We start from the raw sequence: 13,117 nt of genomic DNA, 5'->3' as shown, positions 1-13,117 counted from the left end.
AAGTGCCCTGTCGGGCTCTGTGCTGAGATCCCTCGGGATTCTCTCTCTCTGTCCCTCCCCCACTTGCATGCACTCTCATGCTCACGTGTGCATGCTCTCTTTCACTCTCTCAAACTTTAAAATACATATATATTTATTCTCTAGATGTTCCTCATCCTTTCTATTTTTATGTTTCAAACTATACAAATCCTCTGTGGAGTACTCAGAAACTATCAAAGCACATGATATGACCAGAAAGGCCAAATTTATCGAGTTCTAATGATACAGAGAGTTATACACCAAACAGTCTAATCTAGAAGGAAAAAAAAACTTATTCACGTACTTGATAATTTCTCCATATTCATCCCATTTAATTCTTTCTTCTGGGGCAGGAAACATAGGATAAGACTTTTTAGCCTGTTTGAAGAAACTTCCTTTACGACTACCTTCACCTTTCATCATCAGGTCATGCTTGGTTTTATGAGCTGAGGGCTGGTCAATATCTTCCTCAACGTCACTCTCATCACTAGAATCTATGTCTGCCCTAAGAGGATTGTGGAACAGAGAAAGGTCATAAAGTCCCCAAAAGATTTTGAATTAATGTTTAGAAAATTATTATTCAATTAATTCAATGATAATATTATTGGATTGATAGTTTGTAAAACATTAACTGCCAGTTAATAAATACTCATTAATACTAGCACTGAAAGCATCAACTACATGCAATTAAAAAAATTTTTTTAAATAACATAGTCACACTAAGGTAGATCATAATCAACGGAGAAAAACACACACACACAATACAGAGGAACAAAGGGACCAATGACAGCATTGTCTGAAACTGCCTGCCAGAAACAATGGAATGAAGTCTGTAAATTGCTAATTCACATTCCCAGTAAAAGTATCATTCAAATATAAATATAAAATAAAAAGAAATTTGACAGACCAAAAAAAAAAAAAAAAAACAAAACCCAGAAAAATCTGATGGAACTTATTGCCTGCAGATATGCAGCAGTCCATGAAACAAAAATCAGGGAGAAGGAAAGATGTACCATGGGGTAATATGTCTATACAAGGGAGGAACAAGAAATTAGAAATATGTGAGCAATACGGGGCGCCTGTGTGGCTCAGTCAGTTGAGCATCTGACTTCAGCTCAGATCATGATCTCACGGTTCATGAGTTCGGGCCCTGCGTCGGGCTCTGTGCTGACGGCTCGGAGCCTGGAGCCTGCTTCTGATTCTGTGTCTCCCTCTCTCTCTGTCCCTCTCCCCCTCACGCTCTCTTTCTCTCAAAAATAAAAGAAACATTAAAAAAAAATTAAAAAGAAAAGAAATATGTGAGCAACATAAGTCATTTAAAAAATCTCTTTAGGGGCACCTGGGTAGCTCAGTTGGTTGAGTATCCGACTCTTGAGTTTGGCGCAGGTCATGATCCCAGGGTCATGAGACTGAGCCTTGAATTGGGCTCCAGGCTGAGTGTGGAGCACTGCTTAAGATTCTCTCTCTTCCTCTGCCCCTCCCCTGCTCATGCTTGCTCTCTTTCTCAAATTTTTAAAAAAAAAAGCTCTTTAAAAACTAAAACTGATTTTTTCTTTTTTAACTGTGTTTTTTTGAGAGAGAGGGTGCGAGCATGGGGTGGGGGGGGGGGGGGTGAGGTGAGGGAGGGAAAGAGAGAGACTCCCAAGCAGGCTTGGCAGAGTCAGCGTGGAGCCTGACACGGGGCTCCAACTCACAAACATGAGATCATGACCTGAGGTGAAATCAAGAGCCACCCTGGTACCTCGATTTTTTTAAAAACAAAACAAAATATTAGCACTGAAAGCACCCAGCATTCTAGCACCATTTAAAGATGTAACAAAAGTAACAAAGTCGACATAAAATTTAAATATTTTCAATTAAAACTTATCTTAGAAATAAGTTCTTAAGTTATATACAATTAACCATAAGCTTTTAATCTGTTTGAAAACAACTCACTCTTTTGACTGCTCAAGTTTTTTCGCAGCTTCTTTCTTTAGTTTCTCTTTTTCCAAGTATTCCTCAAGTTCTTTCCCTTCAAGCTTCACACGCTTCCTTAACTAAAGAAAAATAGCAAACAAAAGGAAATACCGTTATCAGGGGGTTCAGGCAGTGGGGTGTGAGACACAGTATATCTGTAAATTTATCATCTTACATTTGAAACCATTCAAGTTTCCATTACATGCGATGACAGATCCTATTCAGATTAGTACTAAAATTGAGCTGTTACATTTCTAGGATGGGTTTAATTTAAACTAGTTAAAAATCACCAATCGGGGGGATGCCTGGGTGGCTCAGTCGGTTGAGTGTCTGACTTCAGCTCAGGTCATGATCTCGTGGTTTGTGGGTTCAAGCCCCGCGTCAGGCTCTGTGCTGACAGCTCAGAGCCTGGAGCCTGCTTCGGATTCTGTGTCTCCTTCTCTCTCTGCCCCCCCTTAGTTGTGCTCTATCTCTGTCTCTCAAAAATAAATGTAAAAAAAAAAAAATTTTTTTTAAATCACCAATCAGGAAAAAAAATATAGATAATATTTTTATAATTTTGATATAGGCCTACACAAGACATAAAACCCAATAGCCATAAAGGAAAAAATAAATACAGCAACGTGGAAAAAAAAAAAACCTCACTGACTTTAAAATCTCATAAAATTATAAGGAACTGAGAAAATTATTTGCAGCACTACATGACTATCAGAAGCTTTTTCCTAACAGCTCTTCCAAATCAGTTAAGATGATCAACATGTCAAAAAAAGGACAAATCCATATATAAGCAATTGACAAAATAAGAAAAATAGCTATGAAAAGATGTCTAATTTCACTAATGATTTCTGAAAAATGCAAAATTTTAAGAAATGTACACTACCATTTTTAAACCTATTAGACCTTAAATCTATTAGTGTTAATTACTATGTGGGAAAAGGGCACCTTCACCCACTATTACAGGAAAAGTTAGATAAACTACGTTAGAAGGCAATCTGCCAATGTCTAAACATAAAAATGTGTTTGTCATTTGACATAACACTTCTAGGAATTTATCTTACTGAAACAATCACAAGCGTTAGAAAAAAAGCACATTGCAGCAATGTTTGGAATGGTAAAAAACCAGACTCAACTTTAAAATCCATCAGCATAGGATGATTACATCCATAGGTCTCTCAAACTTTTTGATCTCAGGATTTGCCTCAGACTCTTAAAATTACTGAGAACCCCAAAGATATTTTGCTGTTGTTTTTTGGTTTTTGGTAGATTACATTTATTAATGTCTACCAAATCAGAAATTAAAAGTGAGAAAATTTTTAAAAATTCATCTTTTCACTAAAAAGTAATAAAATCATTACATATTAACAGCATATTTTTACAAGAGATAATTACACTTTCCAAAGACCCCCGCACCCACCCCCGCCGCACTAAAAAATTAGTAAAAAGCATGGCATTATTTTACATTTTTACAAGTCTATTTTGTAGCCCAATATAAGACAGCTGGATGCTCACATCTGCTGAATTCATTCTCTTGCAATATGTTGTTTTGGTTAAAGCATATGAAGAAAATGCAGCCTCACACAGATGTATAGTTGGAAAAGGGAAATATATTTAAATAGTGTTTCCATGAGTATTCTTTGATGTTACGTTAAAACTCTAACACTGCATCTGGGTGGCTCAGTCGGTTAGCATCCGCCTCTTGATTTTGGCTCAAGTCACAATCTCCTGGTTCATGGGATCAAACCCCGTTGGGCTCTGCACTGACAGCATGGAGCCTGCCTGGGATTCTCTCTCTCCCTCTCTCTCTGCCCCTCCCCAACTCGTGCATGCACCCTCTATCTCTCTCAAAAAATAAATAAAAATTTTTTTAAAAAAAAGGTTTTAAAAAAAATTTTTTTAATGTTTATTTTTGAGAGAAAAAGACAGAGCACTAATAGGGGAGGGGCAGAGACAGAGGGAGACACAGAATCCGAAGCAGGCTCCAGGCTCTGAGCTGTCAGCACAAAGCCTGAATCGGGGCTGGAACTCACAAACCACGAGATCATGACCTGAGCTGAAGTAAGATGCTTAACAAACTGAGCCACCCAGGCACCCCAAAACGCTGGTTGTTTCTTAAAAATTAGGCGTAATGCGGAATCTGAAAGATACCGATAACTTTTTATAGTGTTACATATTAAAAGTGATTGATTCATCTTGCACTTTGAATGGATCTTTTATTTGTGTGCTATTTTGTACCTACAAGCTTTGGTTATTTGCAAAATACAGGTTCACCAAGTTACACGAATCTTATAAACCTTGACAATATTTTAAACATCACGTTTGCAAATATCACTACCAACCCCATCAGCAAAGCCTTCTAAGTTTACATTGTCCATCTCCTGGTGATGAGCACAGCTTTCCAAAATTCTAATTTTCACTTGAAAGTTTGAATTTTATTGGATTTAGGCAACAAATGCTGCCAATTATTTTCCTCAGAGTGACAAGCTCACCTCGCTCATCTCTGCTGGATACCCAAGTCTGAAGAGCTGTGTCATTATTTCAAGGAAAAAATGGCGTTCCAAGAAGAAAGCGGCCAGTGTAACTCACAACTCAGTTCCCCAACTGGCTTTCTTCGAGACAAACATCACGTATCAGCGTGCGGCATACCTGCTTTATGCACACTTCCCAGCCTGCCACCCAGAGTTTTAAAAACCTTTTACTGAAAAGGATTTAATAAAATTCATTACTTTTACTGCTTCATCGAGGCCATTCTTTTTTTTTTTTTAATTTTTTTTTTTTTTAACATTTATTTATTTTTGAGACAGAGAGAGACAGAGCATGAATGGGGGAGGGTCAGAGAGAGGGAGACACAGAATCTGAAACAGGTTCCAGGCTCTGGGCTGTCAGCACAGAGCCTGACATGGGGCTCGACCTCACAGACCTCGAGATCATGACCTGAGCTGAAGTTGGCCGCTTAACCGACTGAGCCACCCAGGCGCCCCTCATCGAGGCCATTCTTAAGTGAAACGGACTCGTCTTTGGAACTTTGGGCGTGTGGCAATGTGAAATGCGGTGACTGCTGCCATCTGGCGCCACTGCCTGAGTTTATGCTACGGTACCAGCACCTTTCCCACCACCATTTTCACTCGGCAACATTAAATGTAGGTACAGTGAAAAAGCAAATAGCATCTTACCATTACTATGAGAAGTGGCTTTGACCTTGGGGACTCCCTGAAAGGATCTCAGGCCCCCCTCCCAGGAGTCCTCACACCATACTTTTGAGAACCGCTGGATTCAATAATCACAGTACATATATACGCCTGCATTATTATGAAGTTACTAAAATGAATTAAATTATTCAAAAACATCTGAATGTTTATAATATACCCATCTATGCATCAGAAGCCAAGATAGTGGTCACCCTGGGGAGGGGACAGGAAGGATCGGGAAGGGAACGTCTAGGGTACTGGTGGTATTTCTTGGTCTGGGTACAGGCGAAAGAACACGTACACCCTTAACATTATGTTGTACACCAATGGACATTTAAAAAATCTGTACTTTTCTGGCAAGAGTCAATATGTGGAAAGTGCCGCTATTATGCTGAGATGGGGAAGACTCAGAAAAGACTAAGTGTGGGACTGGGGGCAGGAAGAACAGTAAGTGTTTCGGATATGACCAAGTAGAGGGGAAAACTAACAGGAAACAGAGAGAGAAGAAATAGTCCTACAAGGGGAGAAAGGAAAGAAGCCTGAGCAGTAGTACCACTTACTAAAAAGTCAAAAACCTAACATTTCACGTTACAGCTCCAAATGTCCCCTTCTACGTTTTCCAAACTCAAACCGCTTTTAATATTTTTATTAATTCCTCAAATGGCATATCAGCCTTAATTGAATTTCTAGTAATTATTATTTTCAGAGTCAGTATTTCTTATCTGAAGAAACTATTTCAAGTATTTCTGAGCCCTTTTAAACTTTTTTTTTAAAAACCTTTGTGTTTCTAAGCTATTAAATAACCCAAAGGACAGTGTGTACTTTGATTTGCTTGTTCTGACTCCTTCCTCACCGATTCCATATTGAGAATGTATATGAGATTTTCGTTACTATTTTTGTACTTTCTTAAGTAGAGTTAAAGACTAAGGTACCCTTATCACTCAGCTTTTATCAAACTAAACATTCCTTAAAATGGCTACTAGGAAGGAAAAATAAAGTGTCATCTAAAACACGGCACAGCTTTGGCAGTTATCAACCCATTCAGTATCAGCTGCTATAAACTTTATAGCTAATGATACTAGTTTTGGAAAACTGACAGATTTGATGAGTTGGTTATGAAGCAAAATAGCCTTTGGTCATTCGGCCAATTGTCTTGCTCCCATAACAGGAGATAAAGCAGCAAGTGCAGATACAGAAACAAGTTAGGCTATTTAGTGGGGAGAAGATAAGGGACTCTTGTCTGCTTCTACTTCTTAGCTAAGTTTGAAACAAGTTCCTGTGCTATGAGTGAGGGCTGAGATGGGCTGTGGGATATTTGGGGAGAAAGAAGGTGCGTAGCTATCTTACTGGAGTAGGACAAGGAATATCCTGCAACATGTTGGTCTGGTGGTTAAGTGTTGGTCTGACATGTGAGGTCATGAATGTGAAGGGAGACCTATCCACCCAGTGGTGCATTAACACTAGTAACAAACATAAGGTTGCCTGGGTAGAGGCATGGTCAAGCAAATGGTTTAACCAGAGTCACAGCTTTGCCAGGTGGTTACAATAAACAGGAGGCTAACAGAGTTAAAGGTGTTTATAAAGTAACAATGGACCATTAACTAGAAGCTGGAGCAATGGATAGTCAAAGTGGCAAGGTTCACAAACTGAAAGTCCCAATGGGACCAAAAAATTGCTGGCATGGAGTATTAGAGCAAGTCAGCTGTAAGATCAGAGTGGGATGCTTGAGGTAGAGATCTTTAAAGATAACCCGTAACAAGGTAAAGGGTATGACCACAAGAGTAGACAGCATGGTTGTGGGAAGGGATGGCTAAGGTGGATTGGAGGAAAAGATCATTAAGAAACGAGGTATCGGGGCGCCTGGGTGGCGCAGTCGGTTGAGCGTCCGACTTCAGCCAGGTCACGATCTCGCGGTCCGTGAGTTCGAGCCCCGCGTCGGGCTCTGGGCTGATGGCTCGGAGCCTGGAGCCTGTTTCCGATTCTGTGTCTCCCTCTCTCTGTGCCCCTACCCCGTTCATGCTCTGTCTCTCTCTGTCCCAAAAATAAATAAAAACGTTAAAAAAAAAAAAATTAAAAAAAAAAAAAAAAAGAAACGAGGTATCAAGGAACTGAGAGGGCCAAGGACTTGGACAGATCACACATACGGAAGCTAGAGTCATCAAGAAGGCAGTCTTGAGTGAGTGGACAGGAAGACTGTGGCCCAGGTTAAAGCCACCAATGAGTAACAGAGAATGACCAAGAGATCAGGAAATATCAGAAGGGGTCAGTATACTGTCAAGTCTGATGGCATAACCCAGAGGGAAGAGAAATGGCTTGAAAGCTTCGAGGAAAAAGGACACCTACCCCACCCAAAGCGCATAAGGCGTGAAAGAGAAACAAACAGTACCTACTTGGGAGGCCCACAGGCAAAGGAGCATGTTAGGAAACAGCCAGAGTTCAATTTCAATTAGGGAAAGGATGCGGACGGAACTTTTTTCACAGAGAGCTTAAAAACACAGCGTATGTGCTACCTTCTGGGCATGGTTCCAGAGGATACCACGGAAGGGTTAAAGAATGACAATTTCCAATTAAGGAGCTCTGAAGTTTGTGCTGGGAAAGGCTCTCAACTCATAAAAATCTGGAAACAACTTCAAGCTTAATTTCTGGTCACTGATTTTTATAAGCATCGTGCATAACATGTCCCCCAAACGGTTTTACGACAAAAGTTCACATACAAACGCTTACCTCTATTTCTGTAATTTTTTCAGAAGGATTATCAATTAGGAAACGTGCTAAAGTCCCAGGAGTAGTTCTGTAGGTTAGAATGATTGAGTTTTTAGGGTCCTGACACCACTGAATAAAGAGATCCCTTGAAAATCCACATTCCAGGTCGGGCTGGCTGGCAAGCACCACTTTAGGGCTCGGTACCCGGGCCAGGTCAGAAAGACCGTGGCACAGAGACAGGTGGCGGAACTGAAATGGATTATTTCTTTTGTCTTCAAAACATCTCATCAATTTGTCACTCATCCATTCTACCTGGTATGGGGGGAAAGGATGACAAGAAGTAGAGAATACTAGACTGTAACTTCAGTGTCTTCTACAAAGCCGAAGAGTTCACGTTCTGCCTTTTTTTAAGTCTTTCCCACTAGTGGTTGCTTAAACTTGAACCATTTTGATGAGCAGCTTATTTTCTGCTCTGTCCCCCACGACGACATCCTCCCACCCCACAATTCATCCCTAAAAATCCAATTCTGCATTATATCTCAGTTACACGTCACCTTAAATCTTACTGAGAAAGCAGAGTACAAGTTCTAAATAAATCTCTTACCCAAAATTTCTAGTTCAAGGGAAAGAGTTCATTCAGAAAGAAGGGAAAAATGGATTCTACCATTTATATCCTAGGAGGTATGTGTCCCCATTTCGCAGAATGTGATACCATGCATTAGAGGAGAAACAACTTACCCAATCTGTAAGATGGGGACAAAAACAGAAGCTACTTCACAGGGTACATGAGGATTACATGAAATATTCCACATGAACACACAGTACAAGTGGTTCTTTTTTAGCTTTTAGTACCATTATCACCACCATCATCATCAACCTCTTTCACAGAAAAATAAAATCCAAAGGACAACTAAAACATTGCTTTCCATAAGCCCAATTTCTGTAGCAACCTTCTTTATTACGAAGGACAAGATGGAAACAAACCTGGGACTTCGAAAACTCCACCACATTGTAGCTGACATTATTCAGGAGTGCCAGTGAGTAGACACCTAGCCCTGCATCTTTAGTTCTCCAGATCTGATCAAGGAGTTGAGCAAGTTCCAAAACTCTGCCTGCAGTGTCCACTGCTATTAACACATTTCCATCACCTCGAAGCGTTTCCAGGACATTTGCTAGAAAACAAGAATATACATTCTGTATCAAGCATAACAATACCTTGCTACAAAATTGAAGATGACTTCATCTCCACGTTTTTAGTATAAAGACTATAAGTTATAAATGAGCACTCAGGCCAAGTGCAAAATTAAAATTCCATTCACGTTATTACAACTACTTTTTTGTACATCCTGTGAATGTATCCTCATAGGAGTGAAGGACATTGCCATTAACTCTACTTTTTTTCACTGAAAAAACTGTAAATCAGTGGTCCCCAACCCTCTCCACCGAGAGTACACATGAACAATGACATTCAAGGGGTGCCTGAGTGGCTCAGTCAGTTAACAGTCAGACTTTGGGGGCGCATGGGTGGCTCAGTTGGTTAAGCATACGACTTAGGTCATGATCTTGCGGTCCGTGACTTCGAGCCCTGCATCAGGCTCTGTGCTGACAGCTCAGAGACTGGAACCTGTTTCAAATTCTGTGTCTCCCTCTCTCTCTGATCCTCCCCCCATTCATGCTCTGTCTCTGTCTCAAAACTAAATAAACGTTTAAAAAAAAAAAATTTAAAAAGAAAAAGAGTCAGACTTTGCCTCAGGTCATGATCTCACGGTTCGTGAGTTCGAGCCCCATGTCAGGCTCTGCACTGGTGGTACAGATCCTGCTTGGGATTCTCTCTCTCTGCCTCTCCCCTGCTTGTGTGCTCTCTCTCTCTCTCTCTCAAAATAAATAAACTTAAAAAAATTTTTTTAAAAAGAAAGAAAATGACATTCGTACACTATACCAGGGTAAATTATTTATAACTTTGTTATAAATGATTCCCAAATGTATACACACACATGCACACATTTATACTTTATGTTTAGACGTTAATCTAGAGCATGGAAATCCACTTTGAGATATTTGGTAAAAACAAACTCTAGCAAAAACAAACAAAAAGACATAAGAATTGAATAGGTGACTAAAACATAGGACACAGATTATGTTTTTAAGTAGGGCATGGAGCCCAACATGGGGCCTGAACTCACAACCCTGAGATCAAGACCTGAGCAGAGGTCAAGAGTCAGATGCCCAATCGACTGAGCCACCCAGGTGCCCCCACAAGTTATGCTTTTTAAATAGAGAGATGAAAACAGTGGTTTCAAATGTGTAAAAGCAGAATCCATTTTTCTTGTTGAAATCTCATGCAGCTTATAAAAAAAGAATAAAAGGCAAAGCAGCTAGAGCCAAATCAGAAGCAACCAGGGATGGTCCGGAGGCTCCTCTTTAGAACCAAGACTACTAGAATATAAGACACCCAACACCAAAATCAGTGGACTATTTCCACCCTTGTGTATCTCCTTGGTTCATTTTTTTAGAGTGTAAATGTTTTTCTAAATGATTTCTGTGAGCTCTTTATACATTCTGGCATTCCCCCAGACACATACCAGTGAGTGCCAAATAGAGCTAGCTATGTACTGAAGGGCAGGGAGAGGTCAATCTTTATACCTATCTCACAAAAGCTAAATTCAAAGGAACTAAAGCATCTTTTTGTACAAAATAATGATAAGATCACATAATATTTTTCCAAAAATACTAGAGTTAACCAAGCTCATATGACAAGAAAAGTGTTAAACAAAATAGAAAAAACAGTATTTCACACTACCATGCACTTCCACAGAGGACATTAGGTAATACATACTCAGAAGCTGTTCATCTCTCTGTTTCCTCCGAGGCTGCACATACGTAGCATTAAATGAATCTGTGATAAGCAGGGAGGGTCTGCTTAGCATTTCCAGGGAACATCCATTTAAATGGCTATAACAAAGTTGAAGAAGAGAAATATTTTATATCACCTCAAATAAACAGTAGCTTATCTCACCTAAAAAAAAGCAACTTTCTTTTATAAGATTTTCCTCTAACTATAAAAGTACACATGCTCATTGATAAGAAATCTAATATATTAAAAAAAATTCTTAAAAAAGGAAAATTAAGATCTTCCAGCATACCACCACTCAGAGAAATCGATACATTATTCTGGCATATATCCTTCTAAGCATATAAACACAGTTTTCTATGCATATACGTGTGAACGTATTTTTTAAAAGTGTCTATATATTCAGTTCTATACCCTGGTTTTCTCCCATGACGTTGGTTTCTAAATCTATTTTTCTAACAACTGTAAGAACTTCCTACTGTGTGTTTTATTTGATCACTTCCCTTTATTATTTAGGTTACTTTTGTTGTCATTATAAATAATCTCAAAGAACATTTTGGCAAAAAGTTTCAATTGCATTTCTGATGGTTTCTTTAGGACACATTCCTAGAGATGTATTTTCTACAATATACAATTTTGCTAACTGGCTTGCAGAAAGATTTAACCTTTTCTAGAAAGCTCTCCCTTTTCCAGAAAAGTTCAACCAGAAAGAATGAGCAACTCACACAATATTTCCTGGAAGAATATTACCATTTAAGAGTCATTTTAATGGTATGTAATTTTAAAAAGAATTATCATTTTAATTTTACATTATAACTTTTGTCCATTTTGTCACCGGCATCTTTTTGATTGGTTAATATCTGGTCTTCTACATATAAATGTCTTTAGCCAACTTGCTGCAAATATTTTCTCTATTTTATTGGTCTTAATTATTTCAGACATTTTGAATCTGTATATAACCAAATCTATCAAAGTTTTCTGTTGTAACCTGGTCTGGTAAATTTACACTTACAAACGCTTTTCCAAATCAGAGATTAGACTCATGAATATTGTTTCATTTTCTATTTAATTCTAATCCATCTAAAATATATTTGATAAGCAGTAAAAAAAAAAAAAAAAAAAAAAAAAAAAAGACACAAACTTTCCCCCAAAATGTCTGAATACCATTACTCAAAAATCCATCCTTTACTCATTAATCTATGACTACAAAAGCCTAAAATTCATTACTTATATATGTCTAAATAGAAGATCCAGAAGATCTTGAGGCTTTTGTAATCTAATACAAAATAACTATAAACTTAATGTACAGAAATTACAAAAGAAGCCTCTACAAAACGATTTTATTGTAATGTTGTGAATACAAAATGAAATATTTAAACTTACAACTACTATGTTCCCTTTTAAAGGGAGTCTGACTTCAAATGTAGTTATATGATAATTACTAACTTTATTAAAAAAAAAAAAAACACCCATCCACAAAGTTCCTTTAAATAGCAGGTGAAGTAGCATATAAGATATAATTTTATGTACAAAAATTAATCTCCTTTCCAACATCTCCAGGGAGATACCTGTTTTATAGAGTGGATACTTACGTGTAAATTTGTAAAATATATTTTATCTCTTATACCAAAGTTTTTCCTTACAGTGAAAATAATTAAGTTTGAAAACGTTCACTACTTGAGGCTTTTAAATAGTTCTAGATTTCTGGTTAAAAAAAATAACTTTTTAAGTTTCCCCCCAAAGAATGAAACACCACCAACTGTATCTCCATTAGCTTTTGTCTTGATATACCTACATCTCCCTCTTGTGGTTAAAGTCAACTGCATAGACAATTTCTTCTTCTCCATCTTTGACTATTTTCCATATTGTTCCACCTATCATATGACCAGCTGGCAGAGGTGTGATAGACAAGCCATGTCCTTTACCTGTGTCAAAAAGATAATGACAATACTCAGATTTCTTTTACAATCCTAAAGAAAGCTTATTTACTTGTAAACTATTTTTAATAGCTAATATATACAGTGATACAACATTCCAAAGTAACAAGGCATACAATGAAAATGCAAGTCTCGCTCTCCTGTCCCCCAGCTACTCCACTCCTTCACTATAGACAAACGCTCTTGTCATATTGTTATGAATTCTTGCAGACCTATTGGTGCTTATAAAAAGTAGTATATAGAAATCAAGTTTAAAAGCCAATACACTATTACTTAGTATGAATGAATACATTTGAATATTTTTTGTTTTTACTTATTTATTTTGAGAGAGAGCAAGTTAAGAGTGAGGAAGAGGCGGGGGGGGGGGTGGGGGGAGAGGGAGGGTGGAGAGAGAGACAGAGACAGAGACAGACTCCCACACAGGCTCTGCACTGTCAGTGCAGAACCCAATGAGGGACTCGATCTCA

The 13,117-nt window shown here is 38.3% G+C and overlaps 1 protein-coding gene across 2 annotated transcripts in view; it reads right to left on the bottom strand.

Moving 5' to 3' along the window:
• The window catches only part of CPSF2 (cleavage and polyadenylation specific factor 2), a 33,423-nt gene that overhangs the window by 9,568 nt on the left and 10,738 nt on the right, over nucleotides 1-13,117 (bottom strand). For both annotated transcript variants that reach the window (XM_043556873.1, XM_043556874.1), the window contains exons 6-11: nucleotides 12,509-12,638; nucleotides 10,699-10,814; nucleotides 8,847-9,034; nucleotides 7,884-8,174; nucleotides 1,954-2,054; nucleotides 323-523 (exon numbers count right to left, since the gene is read on the bottom strand). In XM_043556873.1, the coding sequence (XP_043412808.1) occupies nucleotides 323-523; nucleotides 1,954-2,054; nucleotides 7,884-8,174; nucleotides 8,847-9,034; nucleotides 10,699-10,814; nucleotides 12,509-12,638 (1,027 nt within the window). The remainder of the gene's footprint in view (nucleotides 1-322; nucleotides 524-1,953; nucleotides 2,055-7,883; nucleotides 8,175-8,846; nucleotides 9,035-10,698; nucleotides 10,815-12,508; nucleotides 12,639-13,117) is intronic.

Source organism: Prionailurus bengalensis, chromosome B3 (assembly GCF_016509475.1).
Source record: "Prionailurus bengalensis isolate Pbe53 chromosome B3, Fcat_Pben_1.1_paternal_pri, whole genome shotgun sequence".
NCBI classification, from domain to species: domain Eukaryota; kingdom Metazoa; phylum Chordata; class Mammalia; order Carnivora; family Felidae; genus Prionailurus; species Prionailurus bengalensis.
The sequence above is the reverse complement of the archived record's forward strand: the minus strand, read 5'-3'. Positions and strand labels throughout refer to the sequence as shown.